Below are 16,011 nucleotides of genomic sequence, written 5' to 3' on the forward strand. Positions count from 1 at the left end.
GTTTTTAGAGTTCTACTACTGGGTAGTTTCTCTACATCCTGTATCAAATCATTATGTCATTATGATCAAATTTACTGGTTGTATTTTTTTATACAGTTGTAAATATCAATAAATAAATAAAATAAAAATATATATATATTTCAATATACACTGGATATCATTTATAACGACCTCCAAGGGGCCAAGCATATTCGGTCATTATAGCCGATCGTCTTTATAAATAATCACTACACACATTTTGTAAATGCAAAATAAGAATTTTTTATAATCAGTTATTGCTACCAAACACCAATAAATTGCTTTATTTGGATGATAATGGATAATTTGACAGTCGGTCATTATAACTATGGTTGCTATTTACACTAATAAAAATAAATTGGTAAGGCTCTGAAAATCATGGGTCCAGAAATTCTTGTCACTATAACCAATGCCGTCAGAATTAACAAATTAAAAAGTAGTGGTAACTATTTAATAAATGCGAACTTTTTAACCTACAACATTGGGCCTATCCTGGTTGTATAGTTTTATTTGTAGGCATCCTATTATGGTATTACCCACTTATATAAAATATGATAGGACCGAGTGAATTTGTTTCTTATATCCAAGTTTTTTTTTTACATAGTAGAAACCACTCTCTCCCTCCTCGGCATAGTACATCCTTATGTATATTTACATGTACACGTTTACTCCTAAGACCCTGTTAGTTAACCAATAAAATATTATTAAGAAAAAAAAACACACAAATAAGTTAACTTATTTCAACATGTAGTGTTGTTACAGCCTTCATGTGGGCTGAGTAAACCAACCTGTATAAAATAGTGTAATAAGAAGCTATCATCAGTGAGTAAGAAAATTGTGTATGTGATTCGTGAAAAATTAAAATAATGTTTGTAAGGTATAATAAAATATATATAAATTTATAAGGTGCAAACCAACTAGTCCATTCATATAATTCTCATACTGTTTATTATTTTCTTATTTCTTTGTTATGCCCTGTTTTATTCTATACTTCTTGTTTCTTGTTCTATTATATCAATCCTGATCTAAGTTTACAACTTAAGCCAAAATATCAGCCCACACAGAAATAACTGACTTCTGTATTTTTCTTTCCCAGTCATATCCTGTAAGCACCTGTTAGAATTATTTCTATGATCAATGATACCTTCATCATTAAAAAAAGTATTTGTATATATTTATTATTTTGAATTTAATACTGAGAGTTTTCTTTTAAAATTAATTTTTATTATTGTTATTCAATCAGTAGATAATTACAAAGTTCAGGCTCAAGGCTTATTTTTTTTCACTAAATAATTATGAATGAAATGATATAAATTATTTGAATTTTAGGAATCAAGACCAACAGCTTGGTCAGGGATTGGCTGCTATCTTCGGCCTAAGTCAGCGACTTAATCTCACTTTACATGTTGACACCATTCGACCTATTTCTGCAACATCTACTCTTGTATTTATTTTTATGGAAGAAAAAAGTAGCAATGGTAAACATTTTTATTTGTCTGAATGTTTATATATTGACTAAATATAAAAATATTAGGCTTGAAATTGTTACGTTTAAATCTTAAAATCCATTTTGTCATTTTCAAGCATCTTTGTAAAATTTCTCTTTAATTTTACTTATTGCTACTGCTGAATGTATTTTAAATTGTAGAAGTATTTTTTGTTATCTGAGGAAACTATTCGGTCGAGATTGATTCTATGGGTCTCCCACAACATAAATTGTGATCATACCATGCTTAATTTGAACCAATGTCTCTTTTAACTTGAGGTTGCTTAGGGTGATACCTTAACACTCTCAGCCACCACATCCCCCAAATCAGTTTTATTGGAATTATAAGTTTATGTCCGCATGGAGCTGTCTTAGGTCAATCTTTGTCTATGAAATGTTCCCAAGGAGCTCCACCTTTTTTAAAAAGAACCATTTTGCTTATCAGGTCCAATACTACCTGTATCCTTAGTTAAACAATAGTTAAAATTTTAAACTCTAGTCCTACATTTCACCCTCACCCTGTCGTAAAAATATGAAACAAATTTCATTTAAAAAAAAAAAATAATAAAAAAACATAGTGTGACAATCCCTATTTTCAATGACAGATCTATCATTGTACTATATAATGGATGAATTTTGAGTTTTGACTAATGGTGGATTGAATCATTTATGACATATGGTGCAGGATTCGATTTTTTTTTTATTGCGATTCAGTTTTTATGCTCACAAAAAAACTATAGTAATAACTATTTAAAATCACATTTCTGAAAAAATGATACAAACATCCCTGCATTAATTAATATAATTGGATATTTCATAGGAATATGCTCCATGAACTTGTGACAATGGAACACATACCACTAAACGTAAATTAGAAGAGAATCCCTTAGTTAAGTTATTTTTTAAACCCTATGCTGTTTTGGAGAAGTCATTGAAATATTGAATGGTTACAATCACATCATCAACCCACAGAACTGTGGAATTTTTAAAGTATCTCATAGGAAAATGTCAAGATCGGGAAAGTGGAGCAATGAGGAAGGTCAGAATCCCGGAAAAGTGGAGAAGGCTTATGAAAATAATTGCAGATGGAACATATACTCAGTCCAGATCCAGGGGAATTCAGTTTAGATCAATAAGGGGCTGGGGGGAAACTTAAAATGGAAATTAAAACCAATTTTCTCTAAAAATTAAAAAATACCTGTAAAAATGGTCTTGGTTATATTTCAAATTCTTCTTTTTATCACCCCAACTTTCATTTATGTAAAGTTTAGTGAATCCAGTGTTTGATTAAGAAAATTTTGTTTTAAAATCCAATGTTTCTTGTTTCAGGTCATATTAAAAGGATTTCCAATCAAGAGCTCGCTAGTTTCCTCTTGCAACCAACCCAGGTTAACCAGTTGAAGCAAATGGGCGTTACAGATTGTTATCCTTTCAGTTGCCCTGATAAGGATCAGATACAAGAGTACCTTGATAATTCTCCAGCTGGTAATAAATTTAATTATAAATACTTCTTAACCGGTTGTTGCAAAAGTTTGACTCACTTCAAATTTTATCATTTTCTTGATCGAAACCAATTTTAAGCATAATCTTAACTTAGCTGATTTTAATGGTGTTTAATAAGAAGTTCAATATTGTATTCTTGGATTCTTCTTAACTAAGTTATGGAAGGGTTGCCAAAATTTGTAAAATCTTTTAATTAGTATTTATATCTATCGCATACAACTCTTACAGTTGTTTGTTTTTCTTGTGGGATTCATTTTTAATTAAGAAATATCAATCAAAGTGATCAAGGAAAAACCAGGTGGACCACATTACACCCACATTTTTAAAAAATAAAACTAAATAATAATAAAAAAAAATATTACAATCTTATTTTACCCATGTATATTTAAGATATTCATTTAGAAGTTTCATTCTCAGCAAAGTTAGTGTAAATAAAAAATGGAAAAAGTGACAATCTATATGTTTTGCTGGAGATTAAAAATGTGTGGTAATTAACAATTTTCTTCCAATTGAATTTTTAAAAAATATGCCCAAATATAAAGAAAAAAGTATCCTTTTAGCTTATATAATTTTATCAGTGATTTTTTTTAAAGGAATTTGTGTATAATATTACCTTATGTATTTTAGACATAAAAGCATCTAGAAACCAAAAAAATTCCTAGTACATAGCTGAGAATAAAAGATAATTTTAAATAATATGACTGGGATGATGAGGATTATGTTTAAAAATGGCAAATGAATTAGATCTGAAAGGTTATAAAGATGTTATATTTATAATAAAATTGTGGTATAAATGTTTATTATTATATAGTCCTATTTTTAAATATTTTGGGACTAATGTGGTCCAAATAGTTTTTCCTTAATCGCTTTGATTGATATTTATTAATTAATATTTTTATTTGTGAAATACCTCTCTTAATTATCTATTTTCAAGAGAGTCACCCATGATTGATACCTCAGATGAAGAATAAAGTTTTATGATTTTGTATTTTATTTTTATTATTAATTTTCTCAAAATCCCTATTTATTGTTCAATGTGGAGGAACTGGTATAGTAGTGAGTCTTAACTGAGAAAACCTTGGGAACGCATGCATAAAATTTAATTTATCTTGAGAATTTATGTTGTTTAAATTTGGTTTTGATAGGAATCGATCCTTTGATGTGGAAGCAAGCTCAAGCAGACAACCCCGATCCTGTTAGACTGATTCCTATGCCACTCCTCGGGTTCAGTGAGCTGAGGTGGAGGTATCATTGTCAGGTTGAAGAAACCAAAAGACATACAGCTTTCTTGGACAGTGTAGCTGAGGAGATTTTGAAAATTAAATCAGCCAACGAGGCAGCTCGTTTGAAAATAAATGAATATAAACAAAAAGTTATAGAACTTGAACATAGAGTACTTGAGGTAAAGTATCACTAGTAATTTTCTTTTCTATTTTCCATTTCTCATGATAATTAATATTGTGAAGCCCTTTTAGATATGATTGAATCCTCTTATTATTTCAATTTAATATTCTAGGGTTGCTTTCTGAATTTGTTATTTTAAATCATGAAAATTTTAAAATAAGTAATCTTTTTGTATTTTCATTTTGTAAGGTGATGGTTAGGCAGCAAATTGCTCGTAACTTCGGAGTTGCTTTGAGACCTGAAGAAGAGATGCTAAGGAGCCAACTCGATGCTATACAGTCGCAGCTAAGCTCTCCTCAATTTGCTGTAAGCTCACTATTATTTTTATTCATTCCACTTCTCATGTTATTACTACTGTTTCATGACCTATCTTGGTAGCCGTTATTTGATTATTGGTATTTATGAACTACTGACCAGGTATTTAATGACATAAATTATCAATCTTTTTATTTTATTCCTTTATCGTTAATTTTACTTTCATATGAAATATATGGTTAAAAAAAAAAAAATGAAGTATTGTGATCATGAAAAATTTCCAATTTGAGTTTTTGATGGAAATAGACGTTTTGAAGTACCCTGAGTCCTAATAACTAAATCTTGGAAAATAGTCTGTGTGTCTTTGAGCAGCCTGGCTCAAAAATGAAATGTCATATGATACTAAAATTACATATTTTAGGCAGGTATATTCCTTGGTTGTTAAAGCAACTTATTAAAAAAAAATTATGTGAAGTACCTTTAATTTTGTTTATTTTAAATAAACAACAATCTCTCATTGTTTCTTGTAATATAAAGTCGATAAATTTTAACTATGCCAGAATTTGATAATGCATTAAAGAAGAAAATAGTTTTCAAAAAACAAGCTAAGCCTGATTGGAATATGATAAATAGCCGAGGACTCCTAATCTCTTCTGATAACACTTCATTCTACACTGCTTTGTTAAAAAAATCTTTTTAAATAGATGTATTCTAGGCAAGAACAAAGTTGATAATTGTTTTTCACACCTCAAGAAACCCTTAAATAAGAATTTTAAGTAACAGAAAACCCAGTTACAGAAAAATAAAAATGTTTTCATCATTATTTTTAAATATCTTTAATTTTGTTGATTAGAAAAAAATTATCATCCCTCACTGTTAATGCTAATAAATAATGAAAAATAAATAAATGTGTACCGCTACCACCCATGAAAGGCCAGGGGTGCAGTACTTTGTTTAGAAGACCAACAATAATAATGAACAGTGGATGAACTTATATAAAGTGTAAAACAATTTTTTAATTATTGTTTTTCCATGATTGTTATGGCAATATTCAGATCTTACTTTTACATATCTACGTATGAAATATATAATAAGGGAAAGTATTGTCATCCTGAATAATAAAGAAATAGCTGTTTATATATATGTTTATAAATAGCTCAAACGAGATTTTTTTTTATTACCTCTTGCTTTTAATAACAGATAAATAATGATTAATGTTAGATCGTATTTTAGTAAATGGCCACTATACTTATAAGTATTAATGTAAAAACAATAGTGCTTATTCTTTGATGGTTAATTGTATTTCGATTATCTTTACTTATTCAACTACTTATTGGTTTTACTGGGGAACTATTTTGGATTGTAGTTTTTGTATTGAAATTTAAATGAAAATTATTTTATAAAAAAGAATTGTAATGTCGTATTGGACCAATGGAGCAACCCAGTGGTCTGTAGGAGAATGAATTATAAACTGGAAAAATGGAATAATAAGGTAGAGCAATCATCAGCGAAGGGACCCCTTAAAATTATCTTCTTTTTAAGAACTCCATCTTTTTATTGTTCTATTTGGAGCGATATTCTGTACCAACCTTAAAACTTGTGCTTACGCATTCTTCCATTGTGTTCTCTATCAACTACTACTTAATTGATAAATTTTAGCCCCTTCTGAGTTCAAAAACCTGATTTTTCAAGTATCGAATTCTGCTTAACCACTGTGTCATTCTTTATGGAACTTCAGTTTTACCTAGAGGTTAGTTAGAAGCAAGGTCAGAATCCATTTGAGAAGAAGGATGGTTGACAAAAGAATTTTAGGATTAACTGACCATTTGTGATCAAAAAGAATAAAATGAGTTTATAGAAAAGGTCATCTTTGGTCCAGATGCCCTCGAGGATTCTATAGTAAAAGTAGACCCAATTATATAGTGACATCATGCGTAAATCAAAACCCATTTTAAATGACTTCTACTGTTTTAGTATTTAGAAGACTAATTTGGCTTGCTTTTTGCCAATATATCAAAAAATAATATCTTTTTGTCTTTATGAATCTTATCATAACAATTTTAATCACTTTCATATTTATAAAAAAAAAAAAATGGTTTAACTTAAAATTTGGTGGCCATAATGTGTTGGTTTATTTATAATATTTTTTTTTTAATTTTAGGGAAGGCTCTCAGAATTGCAGACACAGGTCAGACTTCATAAACAAGAAGTTTCTCAGCAAGCTTCAGATAATTATAACATGAGCCCTGCTGTAAAAGATGAAATAAAACAGGTAATAACTGTTTATATTTATTGGAAGATTATTGATTGACTGTGTGTATAGATGAATGGAATATGGCCCGGGTGCGGTAAAAAAAAAACTCAAATAGTAGATAATTATACTATTATATTGAGCCAACGTTTGATGGCAGTCAAAAATAAAGTAAATGTCTGTCAAAACAGCCCTGACGAAGCCTTGCAACGTGGGGCGAAACGTTGGCTCAATAAAATAGTATAATTATCTACTATTTGAGTTTTTTTTTTACCGCACCCGGACCATATTCCATTCATGTTTATATTTATGTAATGATTGAAAAAAGAAATCAATAAGTGTTTTTACCATTTTGACTGTATAGATGAGAGAGTTTTTATATTATAGCTTTTATATGAGGAGATGATGGTTAGAGGTGCGGTCAAAATATAACAATAATTAGTTGAAATAACTTATGTTACTCCAACCATCTTATCCTCATATAATTTATCCGTGGTCAACTATCTCTCATCATTATAGCTTATATAGCTAAGTCAATTGTGCACTTCACATCAAATCGTTATATAATTTTGGCTCAATCAGAAATTACAAGAATGGTTGATCTATTTCTTAATTTTTTATAGAAATAAAGAGAATTCCTTAATTATACAATGCCACTCTATAAAGATAAATTAAATGTTTTTGGAGCTACCTCTTTTTTTAACAAAACAGGAAAACTACCTACTTCAAGGAAAACCATTTATTGCAAAAATACCATTCTAATATTTTACTTATTTACAACTTTATTTACTTTAAGTGAAAGTGTATATATGTAATCACTTTCTAAAGAAAATTAAAAATAATAATTATGATAACTAACAATAAAGGCAGTTCCATCTCTCGGATAACATGACTACTAATGATTGGAGCTAAAATGTTTCTGATACAAAATGTAAGAATCATATTTCATTTTTTTCTGCATAGTACAAGTTCCACAGAAAGTTCCAGAACTTTTTTTTTTTAATTAACAAAAATGATTAATTAAATTAGACTACACTTCTTGATCATTTTGTCAAAGAATTACTTTATACTGATAAGTAACTATCTGTCATATTACAGTTAGCAAGTATCTGCTTAATGTATGTATTTATCTTTTATTTTTCAGTTCTTACTAATGCAGCAAGATGCTATCAAATCTGTGCTGGATATAATGCAGAACGATGAAGCTGATCTTAAAATATTAGAGAATGACTTGTCAAAGTTCAGAACCAGGATAAGTGCAAATGTTTGACATTTTCTGTTTCCCATTTCCTGAAGGTCTGCTGCAAGATATTAGCCTGTTAATAATTATTTTGGCTCAAAATAACAAGTGATTGTACATAGAATCTTTTACCTGATGGCTTGATTTTTAATCACGTCATGATTAAATGATGATTCATGTGTAATAATATTGAACATATTTTGAATCAGGTTCCTTGTTAGATATATTTAATTAAAGTTTTTTTGTCAGTTATTATTGTATCGTAAACCAAATTATTTTATTCCTATTGTAATTTAATTTAAGTTAATTAATTCGTCTTGTACATATATATTTTATCAATACAATTTTGTAATATTGTTTCTTTCCTTTGTAATAAGTTACTTTATATCTTTCCTTTCCTTATTTATTTAATTTACTCAGTCTAACATCATTTGTTTGATTATTAGTAGTCTGTTCTGATTAAAGGTGTACTAAAATTAATAGCTTGTTTTGAAAGGAAATAATCGACAGCCTGGCTGCCACAATCATAGATCAATTTAACTATAAAAATACTTTCATTGAGATGAATAGATATGCTAAAGGAAATGAAAAAAAGTAATAATAAGAATCAAAAATTCCTACTCCTAACATGGCACCTGGCCACCATGTGGATCTTTACCTCCTGGAGGAGCCTTTGTCAACTTGCTCTATTCAGTCCAGTGCCAGTCCTACTACATCTGATCATCAAAGTTTCTATTTCCCTCTTCATTTCATCAGGTACGACATTTTTAGCTTGATCCGTACTCATTCTGGCTACATGTTGGTCCACCATATTAACCCTTCTTCTTCATAGTATAGAAAAGTAAAATATATTTGTACAAACTCAAGGAGCAAAGATAGAAACTTGGACATGTCTTGATAACCACGGGGACAGCTGATAAATCAGTGTGCAGACCTCCAATGCTAGGTTTACCATACAGATATATCAGTGCATAAACCAGGAGATTATTGCATTCATACTAATAATTCAGCTCATAATAGTCCCTAACGAGTCAAACGAATGAAGGTATATATATATATATATATATATATATATATAGCAAATACTTGGTAAAAAGTACTATTATTTGAAAGTGTAGGAATAAAATTATAAGTGATAATAATTACTTGATGATGATAGGTAATTGTAATTTTGGTCCGTAATTAAGTTGAGCCAGTGTTATTGCTATATTAATTATAATTATTTGTAATTTTAACTGTTTTCTGACCCAGGATTCAAGGATAATAGCAGGTTGGAAAGATTGTTATCACCTGGGGAATATAGGTAGGTTGAGATCAGAGGGACATGATTTAGTTTAATGGTTACTCAGTGGTGAGCTTAAAATTAAAAACAATCCAACTGTATGGAAAGGGGTGTACAGAGAAAGAAAATTACGAAGGAAGCATTTTTGATAAAAGGAGAGAAACAACCATTTTTAACACAGTGTATCAGTGAAAGACAATTATAAAGAGAGATCCTTTGAACAAATATCGGACAGCAGATTATGAGCTCTTAGCATCCTGAGCTTAGGATATTTCTCAAGTTCATCAAAATAGAGGATATAAGAGATGAGATAGTTTTGCTTGTGGATTGTGGTAGGTGTTATGATTGATATAGCAGTTGAATGTAATAATTACTTCATCCAAACTAATTAACTATTTATACAACCATATAAATATTGCTGTTTCTTTGTGTATAAGTTAACATTAGTAAAATAAAATGCATTCAGTCATTGAAGTTTAAAATTATTGTTAGGTTATAAAAGATATGTTGCCACTCTTACACATTTTCATTGTTTAATTAAGATAAATAATATTCACTTTTTATTTATTTTTTAACCCTAGAATACTAATGTTGAGTTGATAGCATGTTTTACTACACATTCAACTATCACATCATTATGGATGTCTTTTGGTCAAGAAAAACGGTCCCTAAAGGGGGTGCTGGGACAATGGGAGTGTGTCCCAATTGTACATTAGGAATGTCGTTAGCGAACGACACTTTCTCAAAATATTACAAGAATAAAAATTAAAATACCTACTTTACAGCATCCTCCAGCCTTTACTTTGCACTGGTTTTTCTTATTTTCTTACATACTCGACTACTTTAAGGATAATAGTGGAGACATTTTTTATATTTATTTATGTCGACTAAGATATAAATATTTTATAGCTTAAAAAGGGTGTTGTGGCAAAAAATGTTTGGCAACAGCTGGTCTAGGATACACAATTTTAAAAAGAGAACTATTTAAAAACAGTTTAAACAGCAAATATCATTAAAATAATAATAATAAAAAAAAAATTATTAGGAAACTCAAAAGATATTTAACATTGAAACATCTGTTAATATTAAGAGGACTATTCCACAATTGTCATCTAGGATTTTGGTATATTAATTCCTCACCTTAACACTTCTAAATAAATGCACTTTTTTTTTACACCAGATCATCCTAAAATAATGATAAAATCATAATTAAGATATGATGACAATTAACTTCTTTTTTTTTGTTCTTAGCCCTGATGAAGGGACGCTTGAAATTCTGGCCAAAACAATGAAACTAATAAATAAGTATAAACTTACTTGAGTTCTTCACTGTCCACACCTCTACCATCTTCTCATTAACATATGTCTATGGTCAACTATTACTTCCTCATCATGAAATAGTCTTCTTTGAAATTGAATTATATAACATATATAAAACATGACATTTTTTGATCAATTTTTTTATGTTTTTATATAACTAGAAATCAAATTAAAACTGTCTGATCTTAAATAGCACTTTTTAATTACCTAAAAAAGTGTATTTATGGTAGATAATGGATAATGGTTTGGCATTAAGGTGACAAATTATATCTGAGTGGTTCCCAACCGATAGTCCATCGACTGCTAGATGATGTCAGTATGGATTTAATTTTCTTAGGGAATAATAATTATAATCCTTTTGTACATATCCAGGGCCACCCTAGCCCCGAGAGTCCCACCCAGAACTTTCAGAGGCAGTCAGGGAGTCTAAACATTTATGTGGATTTCAAAATTTAAAATAAGAAATGTGTTTGAATGTAAACTTTCAGCCTAAAAAAGTCAATTTTCAAAGCACAAACTAAATTGAATGAATATAGCCTTCTCATTAAAGCATGTAGTATACAATTTTAATGTGTGATTGCCACAAATCTGCCTTGCCCTCACAATTAGGTTCGGTCAATCCTGGAATCCTGCTCAAAAAATATGTTCTCATTTAAATCCAACAGGATAATAATTCTGTATATTGATGAATCTGGAAATATTTCCATTAATTTAAAACAATTCTTATGCAGTTATATAAAAAAAAAAGTTATTTTTATTACTAAACATTCATCTAATCGATGAATATTTTGGCAGTTATTCCTAATTTTTACTTGTATCAAGCATGTTTGATGGAAATATAGCAGACCACTACAAATGGACAAAGGTCTTTTCATTACGTCAACAAGCAGCAAACAAACTACTAAACTGTGCTTTTCGACTACAAATAGTAATCCAGAGTTAAACCTTGAACCATCTAGATATCACATTAAACCTGAGCCATCTTCAGATTTGTATCAATCAAGGATTATTGATCTATGTTACTTACACCATTTGTATTATTTAACCAATTACCAAACTTCAAGGCATTTTCGGTGTTTGAATCACATAGCACTATGTTCAATGAGATTCCCATCCTAAACACTCAACAGATTAATGCAGAATGACCTTCTTGGTTTTAAATTTATCGGCCAGTTAAATTATATAATTTTGGAGTACACCTATCCCACTCGTATTTTTCTGAGAATGCTCTCAAATATTTTCATTTTTTAGGACCAGATTATGCTAACTGCCCAGTTAATAATGTTAATGAATTTTGAGACTTTATCTTGGTCACGTGTTTGGAAGTAATAGTATGAAAAGTTTTCATACAATATTTTAATTGGGCAGAGGTGAATAATAAACACATGTAATTATATAAAACTCTTTTTTATATATTACTTTTTTTTCTTAAATTTTTCTATAAATTGCACTTTAAACAAACTTACAAAATTCAAATCTTTGGTAAAAAAAAAATTACAATTAAATCAGACTTATATAATGAATTATTCATTTTGAATAATTCTAAATCTATTCATTGCACCGTTTGTGGCATAATACAATGAAAAATGCCCTACAATTGTTGACATTTTACAAAAATACTGTTTATTTTAATAAAATATCCTCTATCTTCTTATTTACACAAATGGTAAAATTTTTATTAACATACAAAGCCTATACTTACTATCTACAAAATACTTAAATACTATCTACAATATACTTATAAACTAACTACAATATACTTAAAAACTATCTACAATATACTTATAAACTAACTACAATATACTTATTTACTATTTACAATATACTTACATACTATCTACACAAATTTACAAATTACAATTGTATTTCGTCCCAGGTTTTGTAAGGTCCAGTGGTACTTCTTGTAATGGTTCCCTCCACCAATGAACCAGGCCAGTCCACGGGAGCATTGGCATTCCGTGAAGGGGGATAGCTCGGTGGATGGGTACCATTGGAACCATCGCAGCACCACCGAAGTACGTTGCTCCTGGAACACTCTCAATGGGGCTTGTCTCCATTTTAACGACTGCAAATCACAAAGAAAAATTAATGAAACATGATATATAAAATATTAATAATTATAGAAAATTCTCTAAGAAATAAACATTTGAATCATGTAAATTGATGAATATCTATGAAATAATGTAGTATTAATCATTTCAAAATATGATGGAAAAAGTCAAATAAAAAAAATTTACTTTTATTAAAATAAATATATTTTTTAAGACAATTAAAAGATAGAATGTTAAAGAAGAAAATTTAAAGAATGTTAAGAAGAAATCATAAGATTTATAAAACATTCACGTTTGCTGGTGTACAATAACATTCATTCCTATTTATGTCTAATCTTAATGATGCTTATAGTCACAAGCTAATAAACATAAACTACAAAATTAAAAATAATCATAGGTACATTCTTACCAGGAGGAGTGATTGGTGGTGTGACAATAGAAGGCACGGTGTTGTTGGGTACGAAGTGCTTATAAGTTTTAACATGCTTCCTAAGGGAGGATGGATCAGTATACCTCTTAGGGCACCCTGGAATTTTACAAGCATAGGGTTTGTCTACTGAGTGAGTTCGGGTATGTTTAAACCGATCACTGGAATTACTATATTTTTTTCCACAGCCAGGTACTGGACAAACATAAGGCTTTTCTCCTATTAAAAAAAAATAAGATAAATATTAGTAATGAAGTAAACATTATTAGCACTAAAGATCAAAATCAAATGATTTATTTCATTTATTAGCAACAAATAAATATTAAACAAACTTACCAGTGTGAGATCGGGCATGAATTTTCAGATTTTCGGCTCTGCTGAACCTTTTGCCACACTGAAAACAACTGTGTGGTTTTTCGTTGGTATGTGTTCTGACATGAACACACATCTTATATCTGTAAAAATTAAATTATTAAATTAATGATCAATGAAAATGGGATGTTTAACTAATATAAGATTAATTTCCAGAAACAATAATTTTAAGTAACTGAAAATTAATAGAGCTACATTTATGTGTATTTTTTGACAATAAAGTAATTTTAGAAATTTAAAAATAAATTATAGACAAGAAGCTAATGTATCAATATTTAGAAAGTGAAAATAAGTAAAGTAAATTATTTTCAGAATACTGAAAATATTTAAAATATTTCTGTTCTAAATGCAATGACACATAGCAAATCCTATAAGTCAAAAATATACATAAGACATGGTCAATAACCATGAGAGATTTGAGAAAAATATTTTCAAGAACAGTACTTATCGAGTTTATTTTTAAATATGCAACAGATTGATTTAATAACTTCAAATATATTCCTTACCTTGCATTAAACCCCTTGTCACCTCTCTTACAGGTGTCCCAACCACAATAGAACATTCCGTCTTCTCGGGCAATGGCGTGCACTTTGGAGACGTGGTTACCTAGGCTTTCCACTCCTCCAAACCATTGCAGGCACCCTTGCCATCTGGAATAAATAAAATAGACTGCTATATATTTTTTAAAAAAATTTCAACCATAATTATTAAAACTTCTGAAACAATTTATAATTTAAAAGACAAAACAAAAACTATTAAATTTGTTTGAGTACATAGTTTTACACTTATTTAAGAGCATTTATAAATAATTAAGTATATTTTAAAAAACTGTGTTCAGTTAACTTATTTTTCTTTAGTTTCAAATGAAAAAAAAGAAATTAAATAATTTTATAATGCTCAGTTACTATCAGTTAATAATATGATATATAAGGCATTAACAAATAGTTAAAAACTATATTTGTTTTTCTCAATCATCTTTAAGCATCATATTTTTTTTTTTTAATTATGAAGATGCATTGTTAACATTGGTTTGCAATAACACTTAACTAAAATAATGAGCTGAGAATTTCTTAAAACCTGAGGTATATTCTGAACACGATCTGATGAAATAACTTTTATTCCAAAACTTCAAATTTCCTTTTCCCTTAATGATGTACAAATTTTAGTCAAATCATTAGTCACTATTTATTTATTTATTTTTTTCCTTACAGTAAAGCAAAGTTTCTTAGAAAAATGAAAAGGGTGATAATTTTAATTAAAATATTTTTTATTAGAATTCTTTTAAAATTTTAATTTAAAATCTTCAACTAATTCTGCTCAAAAAGTTACAATTTAAATATTCTATATTTAAAAAAAACATTTTATTACTTTCATATTCTCGTTATATTCAAAATGATATTAAGTATTCTCATGGAGTTTCTTCTAAAAGGCAGTTTTTAGATAATTTTTTCGACAGTATGAAAACAATGAATACAATACTTTTAGCAATAACAAAAAAAATACTGATTAATATCAATCTTTTATTTATTTATTTTCCTATTAGAAATAATTTTGAAGCACATACATGTAATTTATTTAATAAAATCTTCTGTAAAGGAACAAGAGAGGTATATTCTGGAGGGGGAGAGGGGGGGGAGGATAATAATAATATACGATAAAATAATGTGAAATTTTCACGATAATAATCCTAGACCAGTATTTAGATCCAGTGGTATGGTTTTTTTTTCTTATAAAAAAAAAAGAAGACAAACATTAACACACCATATCATTTCTTGCAACAACTTGGTAACACTGGTGTACTGTCATTCTCAAGCATCGAGGCGCGAAAAGTAACAAGTGCTAGCCGACAATATCGTTTGTGATACTTTATATTAGACTTCCAAAGCAAGTGATACGAATCTTTTGAGTGTTTTGATGGTTATCTGTTCACCAGGGTTCTTACCTTATTTTATTCAGGTAAAAATATGTTTAGTAATAATGTGAAAAAAGTAATGAGGATGTTGTATTCGTATGAATAAAATCTACTTTTTAATCCAGGGCACTTTATTGATCTTTATATTCAAGTAAACCAGTTTTCGATCTTAACAGCACAATTTTAAGTTAAGAATTTGTTTTTCATTTACATTATAGGTTTATACCAAAGATGAATAATGAATTATGTAAAACCTAATTCAGAATTAAGCACTGCGCATGCTTGAACGATACCAAGTTCAGGAAAGGGTTGGGCAAAAAGTAATTGCAATTACAAACAGTGAAATTTGAAACCAGGAGATGATATTACAATTTTGATTAGTTATTTCAACTACTTGATGAACACAGTAATTATAATAATGGTCCGAAATTACAATTACTAGTTGAACTAAATTAATCCCAATTAAATTTGACTGTAATTAGTAATTGCA

At 28.9% G+C, this 16,011-nt stretch overlaps 2 protein-coding genes and 1 long non-coding RNA gene across 4 annotated transcripts in view; 1 reads left to right on the top strand and 2 right to left on the bottom strand.

Annotated features, from left to right (window-relative positions):
- The window catches only part of Nup54 (nuclear pore complex protein Nup54), a gene marked incomplete in the record, with an annotated part of 30,303 nt that extends 21,761 nt beyond the window's left edge, over positions 1–8,542 (top strand). The window contains 6 exon segments of the mRNA XM_067046515.1: positions 1,348–1,496; positions 2,834–2,989; positions 4,153–4,409; positions 4,601–4,717; positions 6,828–6,938; positions 8,062–8,542. Coding sequence (XP_066902616.1) covers positions 1,348–1,496; positions 2,834–2,989; positions 4,153–4,409; positions 4,601–4,717; positions 6,828–6,938; positions 8,062–8,187 — 916 coding nt within the window.
- On the bottom strand, positions 931–10,406 carry LOC136795558 (uncharacterized). Its single transcript, XR_010843180.1, has 3 exons — positions 10,218–10,406; positions 8,816–8,981; positions 931–1,131 (listed from the first exon to the last, which is right to left on the bottom strand). It is a non-coding gene; the product is annotated as an uncharacterized lncRNA (long non-coding RNA).
- A 1,807-nt stretch (positions 10,407–12,213) lies between these two features.
- The window catches only part of LOC106691173 (zinc finger protein GLIS2), a 109,647-nt gene continuing 105,849 nt past the window's right edge, over positions 12,214–16,011 (bottom strand). Inside the window, exons 4-7 of one of the 2 annotated variants that reach the window (XM_014436864.2) lie at positions 14,116–14,259; positions 13,574–13,692; positions 13,220–13,456; positions 12,214–12,824 (exon numbers count right to left, since the gene is read on the bottom strand). In XM_014436864.2, coding sequence (XP_014292350.1) covers positions 12,607–12,824; positions 13,220–13,456; positions 13,574–13,692; positions 14,116–14,259 — 718 coding nt within the window. In that variant the 3' untranslated portion in view covers positions 12,214–12,606. The remainder of the gene's footprint in view (positions 12,825–13,219; positions 13,457–13,573; positions 13,693–14,115; positions 14,260–16,011) is intronic. The other variant, XM_014436858.2, reaches the window with a different exon arrangement.

The sequence above is a fragment of the Halyomorpha halys genome, unplaced genomic scaffold (genome assembly GCF_000696795.3).
Source record: "Halyomorpha halys isolate HHAL.00 unplaced genomic scaffold, Hhal_1.1 Scaffold51.1, whole genome shotgun sequence".
In the NCBI taxonomy this organism is placed as follows: Eukaryota; Metazoa; Arthropoda; class Insecta; order Hemiptera; family Pentatomidae; genus Halyomorpha; species Halyomorpha halys.